We start from the raw sequence: 16,485 nt of genomic DNA, 5'->3' as shown, positions 1-16,485 counted from the left end.
AGTAATTTTAGGCCTATACTATTTATCTTCATACTCCTCTCTAAACTTGTTTCTCTTTTCTGAAAGTCTAGGAAAAATTGACCTTCTTTTGTCTTGCTTGTTTTTCATTGTCCCCTTTCTTGTGGTTAGGGAAATACCTGCCCTGTCTTGGCACAGAATTAATATGTGCTTGGTATTTTTACTAATACCTGGATAAAAGTGACGTTTCCTAATAATCATTTTGATGATTACTTTAAGTCAGGTGGTGGATATTAGTATAAATATATTAGGGGTGTATGTGGGTAAAATTTAAGAAGAAAAGCATCTCATAGTAGAATTTAATAGAAATCAATAAAAAATCATTTTGAGCTTCGTGTATTTTCTAAAGCTAAAGATTTAGGGAATAAGAATGTGTTGCCTTCTGTTCCATCATGAGTCAGTCATTTGAAGACTGTATTCAATAGATTACATTTTTCTGTTGCTATTCTTGACACAGTAAAAACAGTTTTCATTGATGAAGTGTTATGGTAATTTTAAGTTATCTTAGCTTTATTGAGGAATAACTTACATGCCAAACAATTCATCTATTTTAAGTGTACAACTCCACAGGGAATAGAATAGTGAAACTATCAAAATTATACACATTTTATAACTCTTCTATCTCCGCACAAAAGAGCTTTGTACCATTTAGGGTTAGTCCTTGTCCTTAACCCCAATCTACTTCTTGCCTGGATAGATTTATCTAATTTAGATAGTTCTTATAAAAGAGATCATGTCATGCAATAGGTGGTCATATGTGTTTTGACTTCTTTTATTGGATATAAAATATTACCAAGAATTTTGTGGAGGTTTGTTTGTTTTTGCAGTGCTAGGATTAAATCCAGGGCCTTGTGCATTATAGACAAGTGCTTTGAAAATTTTACCTTAGCTCTTGGTTTTTTGAGACGGGATTTTACTAGATAGCACAGACTGGCCTCAAACTCATGATTCTCTTCTCTTGCCTTTTGAGTGTTGTGATTATGCTAGCACACTATGATAGCAAATCTGTGTTTCACTTGCTTTTCTTATTACATGTGTCAGTGATTTGTTACTTTGAATTACCAAGTAGTATTCTATAGTATGAATGTGCCACAGATACTTTTATTCATTTATTTATTGAAAAACATCTCAATTGTTTCCAGTTTTGAGCTCTTATAAATAAAACTGCCATAAATATTTGTGTGAATAAGTTCTAATTTCTCTGGGATAAATGCCCAGGAGTGTTATTGCTGAATTTTCTGGTAGTTGAAGTTCAATTTTTCAAAAATAAAATGGACCAAATTGCTTTGTAGAGTAGCTGTACTGTTTTTGAAGTCTTATTAGTAAAAGATGAATTGTAGTTTCTCCACATGTTCTCTAGCATTTAATATTTTCACTTTTAAAAAATTTCAGCCATTCTAATAAATGTATGAAGACATCTTAGTAGTTTTAATTTATATTTCCCTAATAGATAATGGTATTAAACATTTTTTCTTTTGGTTTTTCGAGACAGGATTTCTCTGTGTAGCCTTGGCTGTTCTGGACACTTTGTACAGTAACAGGTCCTTACTGTTGAGTTTGAAGACTTTTAAAAATATTTTAAATATATATCTCCTATGTTACATCACATGATTTCACAGCTGCCTTGGTTCTGAATACAGGGCATGTACATTTTACATTACTTTTGCTGTCATACCATGCAGTGTCAGTTAGCTCTACCTGAAGCTTGCTTTAGATGTTATATATTGCAGTGCTGTTATTGAACAAAGTTTCCTGCTCTTATAGAAACAATAGCAAGCAAAAACTTTTCACTGTATTTCTATCATTCTTTGGGATGTAGTGTATCAAATTAGTGTGTATGTGGATAATATTGTATTAGAATCTGTGAAACTGCTGTTATATAGGACTGGAGAAATGGCTCAACAGGAGCACTCTTTCAGAGGACCTGGGCTCAGTTCTCTTCACCCGCATGGCATTTCAGAACTGCTTGTAACTCCTGTTCCGAGAGATCCAACACCCTTTTCTGATATCTACAGTCACTTGTATGCATGTGATACACATAAACTCAAGTAGACACAGACACATGAAAATAATAGATAAATCTTTTTTTTAAATTGCTACTTAATGCCAGATGTGGTAGCATATTACTTTAATCCCAGTATTCCAGGTGGATCATTCTGAGTTCCTCTTTTCTCTTTCACTTTACATCCCGATCCCAGCCCACTCACTCATCTCCTCCCTGACCCACCTTCACACCCCTTTTCTCATTCTCCCCTCTCCTTCCTCCCAAAGAAGAGGAGGCCCCTAAAGGGTACCAATCCACCAGATATTTCAAGTCACAGCAAGACTAAGCATATCCTCTCCCTCCAGGAAGTGACAAGACAGCCTAGCCAGGGGAACGTTACCCAGAAGCAGGTCACAGAGTCCAAGAAAGCCCCAACTCCTATTGTTAGGGAACCCACATGATGACCAAGCTACACATCTGCTACATATGTGTAGGGGGTCTAGGTTAAGTCCGTGCATGCTCTTTGGTTGGTGGTTCAGTCTCTGTGAGCCCCCACGGCCCAGGTTCAATTACTTTGTAGGTCTTCTTGTGGTGTCTTTGATCCCTCTATCTCCCTCTATCCTTCCTCCCATTCTTCCGCAGCACTCCCTGAGCTCAGCCCGTTGCTTGACCTTGGGTCTTTGCATCTGTTTCCATCAGCTGCTGGATGAAGCCTCTTAGAAGGCAATTATGCTAGGCTACTGCTATGTATAAGTAATAGTGACAGTGGTAGGCCCTCTCTTGTGGGGTATGTCATCCTAGTCAACCTAGAAAGTTCTAGGCCAGTTAGGGTTACATAGTGAGGCCCTGTCTTTTAAAAATGCTATTTGAGTTATTGGCTTTAATTTCACATAAAAATGTTACATGAGTTTTGGCTTGGTATTAGGATAGATTTTTCAATTTCTGAAATGGTTCTAAACATACTTCTGCCATTGTTTACTTTGTCTTTGCATGAAGTGACAGTCTCAGCACAGACAGAAAACCAAAATACTGTCCTGGTGTGATAGTGCATGTCTTTAGTGCCAGCATTTGGGAGGCAGAAGCAGGCGAATCTCTGTGAGTTCATGGCCAGCCTGGTCTACAAAGTGGATTCCACGACAGCCAGGGTTGTTAGAGGAACCCTGTTTCAAAACTAAAACTAAAAATAAAAAAAAGAGGGAGGGAGAGAGACAGAGACAAAGAGAATATCAAAATAGCAGTGGGGATGGAGAGAGGTGGCTTAGCAGTGTTGAGAGTACTTCCAGCAACCCTTTGGCTAACAACTGCCTGTAGTTTCAGCTCCAGAGGATCCAACACCTCTGGTCTTGGGTGTGCATGAGCACGCACGCACGCACGCATACACACACACACACACACACATGCACACATGTTCTCTCTTTCTCAGGTACACACACAAATAATTTTTTTTAAATCAGGTTTGAAAATGTTGAAGATTCTCTGTCTGATGTATCAGTCACCTGAAATTCCATTCTTCGTGTAAAAATTAAGCATATCCATTTTATTAGTATGCAAATTTAAAGATTTCATGCATTTTACTCTGGTGTATGATTCATCTTGAGTTAAATTTTGTATAACAAGTTAGACTTTGGTTGAGGTTCTCACCCTCGTACTGTTCCAATACTATTTGTATACTTTTGTCAAAATAGATTGAGCATATTTTTATGGAAGTGTTTTTAAAATAAGGTAAAAATAATATCAGTCTAAAAGAACATGAATATGTTAGGTTACATAGCAAAAGAAAATTAAGGTCGCTAAGCAATGATTTTTAAAGTAAGGACATTAACTTGGATTATTTGGTTGGGCTGAATGTAATTTTAGGAGTCTTTGAAAGTAGAAAAGAGATCTAGATCTGATTATAGAAGTTATTACTATCAGAGTGACATAGCATTGTTTGCTTTAAAAGATGGCCAGGATCCACAGGGAGAATATGGTTCTCTAGAAACTGGGCTTGTCAAGGAAATACTTTCTCTAAAGGACCCCCAGAAAGAGATGCAGCCCTGCTGGCATTTTAATTTTAGCCCAGTGAAACCAGACTACATTTCTGCCCCACAGAAACAACAACAACAAAAAATATGTGTAGTTTTAGGGCACCAACTTAATGGTAATTTGTTACTGTAACACTAGAAAAATAACAACTAGGTATTTTAGGAATGTTCCTATTATTAAATAGCTAGAAATGTATTTCTGTTTTTAATTTTTGCTTATTCTTTTAAGGCAATGTGTTACTATGTAGTTTAGGATGGCCTGGGATTTGGGACCCTCATGACTCATCTTCCCAAGTAGCTAAGATGACAGGCATACACTATCACTCCTGAAAAATAGTTAGGATTATAAATGCTTGGCCATAACACACACACACACACACGTAAACTTGTGCACTTAAGGAAAAGTTATAAAATATGCTACTTTTTCCATTTAAATTTCTACACTCGTTGTGGTTTTAAGTTAAATATTGATTTTTGTTTTATTTGATCTGGTTAACATATGGCCTCACTATGTAGCCTAACCTGGCCTGGAACTCACTGTATAGACCAGCTGGCCTTGAACTTACAGAGATCCTCCTGCTTCTGCCTCCTGAGTGCTGAGGTTAAAGATGTAACATTGTTGTTTTTGATGTGGATTTTTGTTTTGTTCTATAACAGCATTCTTGTGATAAAATTTATATACCATATAGTTCACCTGCTTAAGTTTGATTCAGTGGTTTTAATATCTTCACAGATACGTGCAACCATTACCACAGAGCACCATAAACTTGCTATCCCATCGTTTTCTGATGAGAAGTCAATTGTTATTCTGACTAATCCTTTTGGGGGTTTTCATGAGTTCCTCCCCCCCCCCCGACTTCTTTCAAGATTTTCTCCTTATTTTTAACTTTCATCAATTGTACTATAACGTTTATATTTGTGGCTCTTTTTGTATTTATCCTACTTGGAGATTTTCAATTTCCTGCATGTGAAATTAGTGTTTTTCAGTAAGTTTGTGGCAGAGAGGGTGTTCTTCTCCTGTTTTTCTCTTGGTAGTCCCATTACATATATGTTAATGCACAAAATAAGTACCTCACATTACTCTGAAATGCTTTTCAAATTTTATTTCTTTTTCTCTCCATTCTTCAGCTTATATATCATCTATGGAACTATTTCCAGCTCACTGAATCTTCGGTCAGTTTAAATCTACTCTTGAAGCTCTTCACATTTCCAGCTATTAAACTTTTCAACACTAGAAATTTTTTCCGTTGTTCCTGTTTCATACTTGATTTCTTTATTGAAATTCTGTTTGTCAAAGCATTGTCATCATACTTCATTTCCTGAAGTAATCATAGTTTTCTATAGTTCTTTGAATGTATTTGCATAGCTAATATGAAGTATAGGCCTACTAAACCCAACATCTGGTTTCTTTCTTGGGCTGTTTCTGTTGCTTGCTTTTTTATTATTTTTTTATATTATTTGGTTATTTTTTAATGTTTTACCAGTTTTGTTGGAAATTGGATGTTTTCAATAATACAACAGGGGTACACTCCACCCCCAGCTTTGTTATTTTCTTGTTTGCTTCTTTAGTGAGTAAATGAATTATTTTATTGAAGTTTGTTTACTAACCCCTAGCCCCTATTTTGAAGTGTGAAGCTTCTAATATTGTTCCTCGGAGCTATAGTTTTAGATATGTCTGTAGTCATGCTGGGGTGATGGTGGTTTTGACAAGAGTTCCTTTAGTTGTTTCTTTTTCTCCCTAACCACATTCCATTTTGTTGTTTTGGGTTTTTTGTTTGTCTGTCTTGTGATTGTTGTTTGAGACAGTGTTCTCTCCAAGTAGCCTTGGTTGGTTTGGGAACTATTATGTAGACCAGGCTGCCATCTAAATATCCTAGAGATCAGCCTCTACCTTCAGAGTGCTGGGATTAAAGGTATATGTCACATTCCATTTTTTAATTCCACTAATTGATGGCTAATTGTTCTGCTGCTTTTAAAAATTTTGCATTTTTATTTTAGATCTATTGATATGTATAGCATGTGCATGCCTGGTGCCCACAGAGATCAAAAGAAGGTATCATAGCCCTTTAAGTGAAGTTATAGATGGTTGTGAGTTGTCCTGAAGATGCTGGCAATGGAACCTAGGTTCTCTCCAAAATCAGCAAATGTTCTTAGCCACCAAGCCATCTCAAGCTCCCTGGTTCTACTGTTTTCAATAACATCTAGGGGCATAAATTGCTACAAAAAACAACCAGATCAAATTAGCATGCCTTTGAAGTGGTAGGTATTGATATCTCAGTGGTATAGTACTTGCACAGCATGTACAAGGCCATAGATGTAATGCCAGCATTATATAGAGAGATTTCTTCTGACTCCAAAAGGCTCTTCCCCTCTTGTTTGCTTTGCTATATTAAACAGCCTAGTCTTGTACTTGTCATACTCACTTGAAAACTAAGTCATCTCCACTGGGGAAGAATTGGAGCCCTCTATTCTACAGCTTGCCTTTCTCCCTAGCAGAGAATAATCTGAGTTAAAGCTCTAATACATTGACTGGAGCAATGTTGTCCTTCTGAGTCTCTGGGTCTCTTGGGCTTGCCTTTTCTGTAAAATATCCACCTCCTCAAACTGAGACCAAGACAAGCAACGACTCAGTATTTTTAGTGACACCACACGCAACACATTGTCTCCATCTAATGATTGAGTGCTAGGTAGAAGAAAGGAGTCCACCCTAAACCACCTCAGCCATGCTCACCTGGGACTTAGCCTCAATAACAGGTAGCTGGTGGCAGAATAGACAGTGCTAATGGTCCTGCTCGTCCCAGAAAGAATGACTTCTAACTGGCATTTGGGGAAAAAGAAGCCCTATGTTAGCTGTACCAGTCTGGCATCAGGTCTGTACTGGAGAGACAGGGAGTAAATTAAGGTCAATTTACTTGTTTTACTTCCTGAGTTTTAGAAGTTTGGTTTTTCATGACAGAGTTTCTCTGTGTAGCCTTGGCTGTCCTGGACTTACTTTGTAGACCAGGCTGACCTTGAACTCACAGAAATCCACCTGCCTCTGCCTCCTGAGTGCTGGGATTAAAGGTGTGCACTACTGTACCCAGCTATCTCCTTTATTTTAATTTTTCCATCTAATAAGTTGGCAAAGAGTGCCGCTACTAATTACACATATATAGTACTTCCTTTTTTTATGTTTCTGAATGGGTGTTTAAGCCAATTATGAATTAAACAACTTTGTCTTTAAGATAATAAAGAGTTTAAAATATAAAAGTAAGAGTGTAAGTTGCTGGTTTTTAAAGGCATATTAATTTATAGATCAACTATAAAGAAGTGTTAAATACTCTATTTATGTTATACATAAATCACACTACAATGCCTCTGAGCAGTAAAAGCCAGCATCCTATGGCACAGGGAATTCTAATAAAATTGGCACTGTCAAGAATAGATAGTTACTTCTTGAAGTTTAACAATTATCTGTAAAAGGCCAGAGAATGCAAAGGGATGATGGGTAACTTCTGCTTGATTTGGTGAGAGAATTTTCCCATTGTTTAAACATAATCAAATTCTAGTTATATAAGTCTAAGTACAGAACCTTTCAGTAGGATTTGAGTTAATACCCCATCTTAGTGAAGAGTTGAACATTGCCAATGAAGTCCAGCCTTATCTTGAGAAGTGGAGAGCAGTGACAGTATTTATGCCAACTAAAATTGTAATTTTTCCTAAAAATATCTATTTTATTACAAGTCAGTTATACTTAAATCAAGACTAATCATCAAAATAACAAAAGCAAACAAAATAGAAACAAAGAACAATGTTCCCTAGACCCTGGAGTAGCAGCAACAGGCAAACTTTAGAAAAGTGAATGGTTTCTATCATATACTCTCATATAAATTAGAGTAATGGGAAAAGAATACTATTAAACCCTACAACAAAACTATATTCAAGGTTTGGCGCAGCATAACATTAGTCCAAACCACTGATGTTTGCTTTTGTTATTTTATTTTGGTTTGTTGATATGGTCTTGTTATTATGATTCAGGCTGTTTTTAATCTATAGCAGTTCTTTGATGCCAGCCTTTCAGTGTAGGACAATATTAATTGACCTCTAGGACAAGTATATATTGATAATTTCACTCAGTGTTATTCTCTTTCCCAGGATGCACCATGATGAAACGTCTTAGACTCCTCAGCAGCAGTGAGAGTTCAGATGATTGTGAGTAGAACTACCTACTAGCCTTGTTTAATCTGTGCCCCGTGAGGGTCTCATTTTTGAATTGAGAATAAGCTATTTCATGCTTCTTCCAAAGTTATAATGTTTCTGAGAAGGAAAGGTCAGGATCCATTTTTTACTTTTTAAATTTCATTAGAATTGTATAAATTAAACCAAAGAATTGGTTTTATGTATCACATAGCACTTTGCTATTTACTTTAAATTTGCTTATAATAAAAACTACATCTACCAATGCTTTAACAGAATTTCTCTAGAAAGAAAGAAACTATAGATCCTGACTTTGATTATAATTAAGGTACTAAATGTGTGGTTGTGGGTCAATCATTCGTTCATTTAAAGCCTTAACAATAGTATTTAGGGAAGTGCTGACAGATTATTTGTTCCCCACTCTAATTTTTCTAGGGTGGCTTGCTTCTCTCTCCCTCCCTCCCCCCCTCTCTTCCTCCCTCCCTTTTTCCTTCCCTCGGTCTCTCCCTCTCTCCCTTTTTCCTTCCTTCCTTCCTTTCTTTTTCTTTTCTTGTTTTTTTTGGTATATCTTTTTCTCCAAGCAGAACATGAGTTAAGTTATTCCAAAATATTAGGAGGTCTGATTACACCAAGTTGAATCTTCACAGCCATTATTAAAGCTTTTATAATCTGGCTTGTCACTAATAAATGTTAAACTTCATTGAGACTCTCTCTTGGGTACAGTTGAATACTTTCTTCAGTAGTATGAAATATCTGTGGTCTTTTATCATATCTTTCATATCTAGTTAGTTGGCATGTAGTTAAAAGAGTGACTAATCTGTTTCAGTATTTTTTCTAATTATCTTTTGCAGGTCCTTCCACTTCCTTTACTTCTAGCTCAATGTATAGGAAGAAGTCAAATAATCCTAATGAACACAAGAAGTCTGCTGAGGTGAGATCAGATCTTCAATTTTACACTTAAAAGTTAATATCTATCTTCTGCCAACATACTTACAATATCCAGAATTTGAAAATGTTCAAAGTAAAATATATACCAGGGGATAGGCTAATTTTTTGATGATTGTGCTTATTTCCCAAGAAAGAGTTTTTTCTTTTCTCCTTCATGAGAATGGTAATTTTTATACTGATTTCATTTGAAAAATAAGTCCCTGGATTTACAGTAGTCTTTCACTAGCCAGGAAATTAAAGAGTGCCAGATTATCTGTGAAAGATCTCAAGATCTTATAGCCTAATGTTGAAAAGGGGTTACATTAGATGATGGGAGATAGTTCAAGAAAGGTATAGGTAAAGAGGTTATGGGTGGAGAAGGGAAGGACTGAGCCCTGACAGCTTTTGAAACAAAACTAGCCCAGGGAAAAAAAATGACTTCTCTGTTGCTACCCCAAGAGCATCAAACTACCAGGATTATACTTGGATTTAGTGGGTTATACAGACTTTCCTCAGTAGAAGTTAACATTGTCAGAAATTGACCCTGTGCATCTTCATTTTCAATATAAGTAAAATCCTTTAGGTAGAAAGGAAAAAGAGAATGCACTACTCATTTGTTTCAGTATTGCAAATAATCACAAGATCAGTGGCTTAAAACAGGATACATTTATTATCTCAGTTTCTGTGGGTCAGGAATTTATACTGTATGACTAGATTCAGGGCTACAAGCATTATGCTCACTGGGATGTTCTCACTGGGGATTAGAGAAGAATTTACTTTCAAGTTATGGACAAAATTTCTTTCCTTGAAGTTGAAAGACTCAAGATCCTTGTTTTCCTGCAGTCTTTTGATATCAGTCAGTTCCTGCCATCGGGCCTTCTCTCACAACAGGGCTACTTTCTCAGGGGCAACAAAGATAATCTTTCTCTCCCATATGCTAAGATGAAATTTTTATATGACAATGTGACATCAGTGTTTCTAAAAACAAAAAACCTGTACAGCTTTATCATCTAAAACATTTGCCATACTTTAGAAGCAAGCTGTAGGTTCCACTCATTCTAACAGAAATGGAATAATTGATCGGGATTACTTTTTAAGTGTATCCACCAGAGAGCATTTCTCCCTTTCTCAGAGATCACATGGTCAGAGATCTCTGTGAGCTTGGTAGAATGTCACAGTATTTTTTATAAATGTTTGCCATACAGAAAAAAAAACTTAGGAAATTTAATGTACGAAAACAGGAGTGAAAGGGACTGGAAAGATAGCTCAGCAGTTAAGAACACTGGCATTTCTTCCAGAGGATTTAGGCTTGATTCTCAGCATGCACATGGTACCTCAGAACCAACTGTAATTCCACTTCCAGGACATTTAATAACTTCTGGCTTCCTCAAGTACTGGATACATATATATTACACACATGCACACAGACAAAACAGTCATATACATATACTATAAAAATAAATCTTAAGAAAACATTTTAAGAACACTGTTGAGTGTTCAGTAGACTATTCTCCAGTGTGGGTTTGTCTGGTATTTGTCTTATGATTAGACTATAATTAAGGTTTGGAAGATTACTATAACAGGATGAAGAGCCCTTCTTGTCACATTGTATCAAGGGGATTATCATTTGGTTAACATGAGGTTTCTCCAGTATAACATTACATTTTTCTTCCTTTTTCTTGTTGTATTCACTCACACTGGCATGCTAAAATGAGGGATGATGTTAGGCAAGGATTCACTGCCTGAAGGAGTTTGTTAACAATATATTTGTGACAATATTTTGTACAGGTTTGTGTCTTCTCCCTATCTTAAATACATACATGTAAGCTTCTATATATTTACTTTATACTTTAGGGCTTTCTTTTGAAAGTGTTAGGTATTGAACCTAGGGCCGCACACATTCTACGCAGACACTGTAGTTTTGATTTACATTCCCACCCTACTTTATACTTTAAGTTATCTTACGTAATTACGTAATTTTTTGTGTTTTTGAAATTGTTTCATTATATCAATAAAATCATTTCTATTTTCCTTCTTTACAATTCCATCAATTTCAATTCTTATTTATAGTGTTTTCTTCAGGTTTATTTTATTATAGGTTTTTTATAACATGGGTACTTAGCTACTAGGCAAGTGCTCTACAACTGTGCCCTTGTTTCAATTATTAATGAAATAGATATTTTTCTTCAATTTGCTTGTGGTGTTGAAGGTCAAACCTTGAGTCTACCACTGAGCTACATTTCCAAGTCCTTTTTTTCTTCAATATATAACTTTTAGTGCTATAAGTTTCCTTTTAGATATCATTTTAGCCATATCCTATTAATTTTTATATTTAATTTTCTTTTTAAGTTTTTATTTTACTTGGTGTGTCTGTGTTGATTTCTAAAGTCCTCTTTTTTGTCAGAAAAGACTATATGACTTCACTTATTTTATATTTGATGAGGATTGTTTTATAGCCTAAGATATAGTTTATTTTGGTAGTTGGTTGTGCCATGAAAATGTAAAAATAATGTATCAGAGATAATGTTTTGTACCACCAGTGCTGGGAACAAACCCTGAGTACTCTGCAAGAGCAGCAAATGCATGTAACCAGGGAGTCCTGTCTCCAGCTCTATGGATTTCTTTTTGCTTCTTGCTGTGTGAGACCCTGAATCTGAGATTTATATCTTCTGCCAAGTTTGGGGAAATTGTTGCCATTATTTTTTCAATATTTGTTAAGCTCTAACTAATTTCTTCTTTTCTTTTATTAAATGATTGCATATGTGTTACTTTTGTTACTTTTCCACAGATTTTTTAAGAGCTCATTTTCTTCATGTGCACCCTGAGGTCCTGTAATTTCTGCCATTCCCTAGTTTGTGTGTGTGTGTGTGTGTGTGTGTCTTAGTCTTAAAGCAGTGGTAGTAATGAGTGCTACACAGACATTGGATCACCAAGCCTTATCCCCAGCCCTGGTTCTTTCTTTTGTTTATTCCATTCTTTAGTTGAACTTAACCTAAGAGTTTGTTATTTTAGTTATTGTATTATTCCATTCTGAGATTTCTATTTTCTTATCCTTTATTTCTTTGCTGAAATTTTGTTGTTTTCAATTTTGCATTGAAGCATAATTATCATGAATGCCTGACAATTCTTGTTTAGTAATCTAACATTCTTGTCATCTTCGTGCCTATTAATTGTCTTTTCTCATTCCCATTTGTTAATATGACAACAATTTTTCTATTGTATTCTGGACTTCCTTTGGTATTATATTATGAGCCACTGAGTCTATTTAAATCTTTTGTTTTAGCAAACCTCTGCTATAATTAGCCTAGTGGGAGTAAAAGTGCTGTTCCTACCAGTGGCAGGATGTTTGGGCTCCCCTTTTCAGTTCTGCTATTTATCTAGGAAACACAGAGTTCTGTTACTACTTGATAGGGATGGTAATACCTTATTTAATGCCTCAACTAATAGGAGGAGTGGTAGTAGTGAAAGGTACCATATTACTGATATAGAGTGATAACAGCTCAAACTGCCTTCCCAGTCTATACTGACACCAACTTGTCCAGGAAGACTCTTAACTAATGTTAGCTAAGAGTAGATATTAAGGCCTCTTGGTTGTTATCCTTTAATACCACATTAGTTACCCTTCAAAAAAAACAAGACACGAATTAATAGCTCAGTTGATAGAGCACTTACCTAGCATGAACAAAATCCTGGGTTCAATCCCAGCCCTCAGGAGGTAAAGGCAGGAGAATCAGTTGTTCATGGTTATCCTCTTGCTGCACAGTGAGTTAGCGACCAACCTGGACTGCATGAGATATAGCTACTCATTCTCAAGTTTTTAAATATGTTTTTTGAAATGTAATCCTCATAACAAAGTTTATCAATTTGAAGTTTATTATTAAATAGGTACTAGTATATCCACAATTAGGTATCCTTTACCACAGTCTAAATTTAAAGTATTTTCATTACTCTTATAAGAAATCCCTTAATCTATAGCCGTTAGCACCCCAGTTTCCTTTTTCCCAGCCCTTGAAAACCACTGATCTACTTTCCATCTCTGGCTTTGCCTATTCTGGATATTTCTTGTAAGGAGGATCATATAACGTGTTTTTATGTCCAGTTTCATTTATTTGGAATAATTTTCTCAGGGTTAGGGCTAGGGTATTTAATACATTATCAGTACCACATTCATTTTTATAATCAAATTATATTACATTGTATATACATATCACACCTTTGTTTATCCATTCATCAATTGATGGATATTTCTATTGTTTCTACTTTTTAGCTGTTATGACTAGACATATGTTTTTCTTCAGTTTCATAAATTCTTGAGTCATAGAGTAACTGTTTAACCATTTGAAGAGCTCCCCAGCTATTTTCTAAAGTGACATAAGCATTTTTTGCTACTAGAAGTATATATGGGCATTTGAATTTATCACTCTAAGCACTATATATTTCAGATTTTTATTGGCCTTCTCATCTGATCTCTGGGCTTTAGTCTTGGGGTCTTCTTGTGCTTGTCTTCAGAGATCAAGTCTCTGGCAGAATTCCCAGTTGTTAGCCACTCTTACTATCAGCGGAAGCTTTCACTTGGTTGTAGGGCTTTGGGAAGGGGCATCAAATCTTAGGTTTGTTTTTTCTGGGAGTTAGTCATTGAAGTACAATATGAATTATCTTTTTCTTTAGGGTTCAACTAGCTACATTAATAGGTACTTTTAATATTGTATCAGTAAGATTTCTATGCATACTTTCCCCAGTTTATTTGTTAAAGAGGTTTTCGTAGAGTTGTCTAATTCTCACATGCAATTTAGAGGTTTTGTATAGTTTCTGAAAATTATATACAGAGCTTTAAGGGTATGTTTTTGCATAGATTTTTTCCCTAAGTTAGTTACTCTCCCAAAAGTGCCCATGCTCTTGTTTTTGTTTTTGTTTGGCTTTCAGTTTGTATTTTATGATATTTTGAGGGATAAGGGTTGAGAAAGGCTATCACTATGTAGCTCAGGCTAGGCTCAAACTAGATATGTAACCCTGGTTGTCTTCAGACACTCAGTGCTGAGATTGCATGTGTTCTATCATAAAGGCCTAAAGGTCCATGCTGTTTGATTTTTTTTTTAAATGAGTGTACAAAGTAATTATTTTCTCTCCTGTTAGTGTTCCTTCCTTCTACTTTTCATATTACTATAAAAGGGAAGGGAAAACTGTATTAGCTGTTAGATTTATACCTTGGACTTGATTAAGAGAAATAGGTATAAGTTGGCTGATTAGTCTGCAATTTGAGCTTTCGAGACTTTACAGAGTACTTGATCCCTGGAGGTTCAGTATTTCTGGAGCCAAGGACAGGGACCAGATATCATTAACCTCTGCTTTTATATCTCCTTGTATAGTCTTTTAGGTTACTCTTCTGTTTGGTAAATATATGTATTAGCTTTCTAGGTCGGGGGTAATAAATTACCACAAAGTAGGTGGCTTTTAAAATAATAGGGATTTATTTTCTGTTCTGGTGGCCAGAAGTCCAAAATCAGCCAGTCTGAACCCTTAGAGATTTTATGGGAGATTCTATTTTTCTTTTTGTTTTTGGTTGCATTTGTTTGTTTAATCAGTGCATCACTCAGTCACTTCCTCTTACTCCTCTTCTTAAAAATCTTCTCTGCCACTGAAGCACCAATCAAGGACCATGCATAGACTGAACCTAAGCCCTACAGAGATGTGGCCGAAGGGCAGCTTCATGTGGGTCACCTAGTAAGGGGAGCAGGGCCTGTCTCTGACATGGAGTCTGTTTCCTGCTGTTAGTTCATTTTCCCCTCGTGGGGCTGCCTTGCCAGGCCACAGGGGAATAGGATGCACTCAGTCCTGATGTGACTTGATATCCTGGGGTATGCTAGGGGGCTCCCCTTTTCTGAGGAGTAGGGAAGGGTATAGGGGAAAGAGGAGGGAGGGGCTATGATCAGGATATAAAATGAATAAATACATAAATAATATTTTCTCTGACTTTAAGTAAGGACGCTTAGTACCAGATTTAAAGTCCACCCAGACATTCCATAATCATTTCTTCTTCAGATCTTTAACGTAATAAAGCTGAAAACCCTCTTTCTCTAAACATATATACCTCTGAATTCTGGAAATTAGGATGTAACTACTTGTAGGGGAGCTGGGTTCAGTTCCTAGCATGCACGTAGCAGCTCACAATCCCTTGAAACTCAGAGTTTCAAGGGATCTGATGCCCTTTTCTCCTCTGTGGGTACCAGACATGTGGTGTCTATGGAGCAAACACTCATGTGCATAAAAGTAAACACATCTTTTTCTAAAAGAACATCACTTGGAAGATAATGACATATTTATAGCTATTGTCAAATACTTAGCTTTAGTTGTCTTTACTAGATCTACGGTAGGATTTATCACAGTACTATCTTTCACCAAAGATTTTAGGTATTATAAACTGCCGCTGCTACTTAACCACTACTCATTAAAGGCACTCTAATAATTTACAAAAGAAATGAATTGCAGTATTCAGCAAAATGATAATTCATTCTCTCCTGCTAATCACTCAGAATACTGAGCTCTGTGCCAAACATGGTAGATGGATATGTCTGTGCTCTCTTATCTGTTTGTATGAAGCATTATGTAATAAACCACCAATTTTTCTTGCTTGTGGCCTTAGCTTTCTCCCAGTGTATCACCCAATTAATTTTAATTGGCCAAGATTCTTAGTAAGATCATTTTGTTGCCACCTGACCACGTTTGTGTTTAATATAGACTTCTTCCATGTTGTGCCCTGAAAAATCTTTCCCAAGTGAAAGCAACAGACATTTTCTGTTATCCCTACAAAGTAGGAAGTGGGGCAAGCTCTTTCTCATTTAAATGGCATCATTTGATTATGTGATAGTTTGGCCCTATACGTTGTAAAAATGATATCAGTTTAAACATGACTGCAGCCCCTGAGAATTCATTGCTTTATTGGGTCATAATACATTTACTTTAATATTACACAGGAATTGAACATTTCCCCTTTAAGAGACTTGGTAAGCATTAAAGACCAAACTCATTTAATAGCATCTCATTCCTTGATCCTCAAGAAATGTAGGCACATTTATCTTAGACTTGTAAGTGGAATGACTTTTCATACTTGACATTGTAAAGCATAGACAAATCAATGTATGCTATATATGCTTTCATGTAAAAGTGTGATTCCTAGCCTGGTCTACAAAGCCAGTCCAGGACAGCCAAGATAACACAGAGAAACCCTGTCTCAAAAAAAATGTGATTCCTCATTGCTTAGATGTTAACTGGACATACATTACCAAACTCACTGCCATGTTAAGAATTTGTGTTACATCTTTGTTCTTTTGGTGACAAGGCATAATTGCAAAGTTGGCT

At 36.1% G+C, this 16,485-nt stretch overlaps 1 protein-coding gene across 2 annotated transcripts in view; it reads left to right on the top strand.

Moving 5' to 3' along the window:
• The first annotated feature begins 8,134 nt into the window (after positions 1-8,134).
• The window catches only part of Jade3 (jade family PHD finger 3), a 42,963-nt gene continuing 34,612 nt past the window's right edge, over positions 8,135-16,485 (top strand). For both annotated transcript variants that reach the window (XM_051141095.1, XM_051141094.1), the window contains exons 1-2: positions 8,135-8,217; positions 9,054-9,133. In XM_051141095.1, coding sequence (XP_050997052.1) covers positions 8,169-8,217; positions 9,054-9,133 — 129 coding nt within the window. In that variant the 5' untranslated portion in view covers positions 8,135-8,168. The remainder of the gene's footprint in view (positions 8,218-9,053; positions 9,134-16,485) is intronic.

The sequence above is a fragment of the Acomys russatus genome, chromosome X (genome assembly GCF_903995435.1).
Source record: "Acomys russatus chromosome X, mAcoRus1.1, whole genome shotgun sequence".
NCBI classification, from domain to species: Eukaryota; Metazoa; Chordata; class Mammalia; order Rodentia; family Muridae; genus Acomys; species Acomys russatus.
Note: the sequence above shows the minus strand (reverse complement) of the source record. Positions and strands in the feature narration are given on the sequence as shown.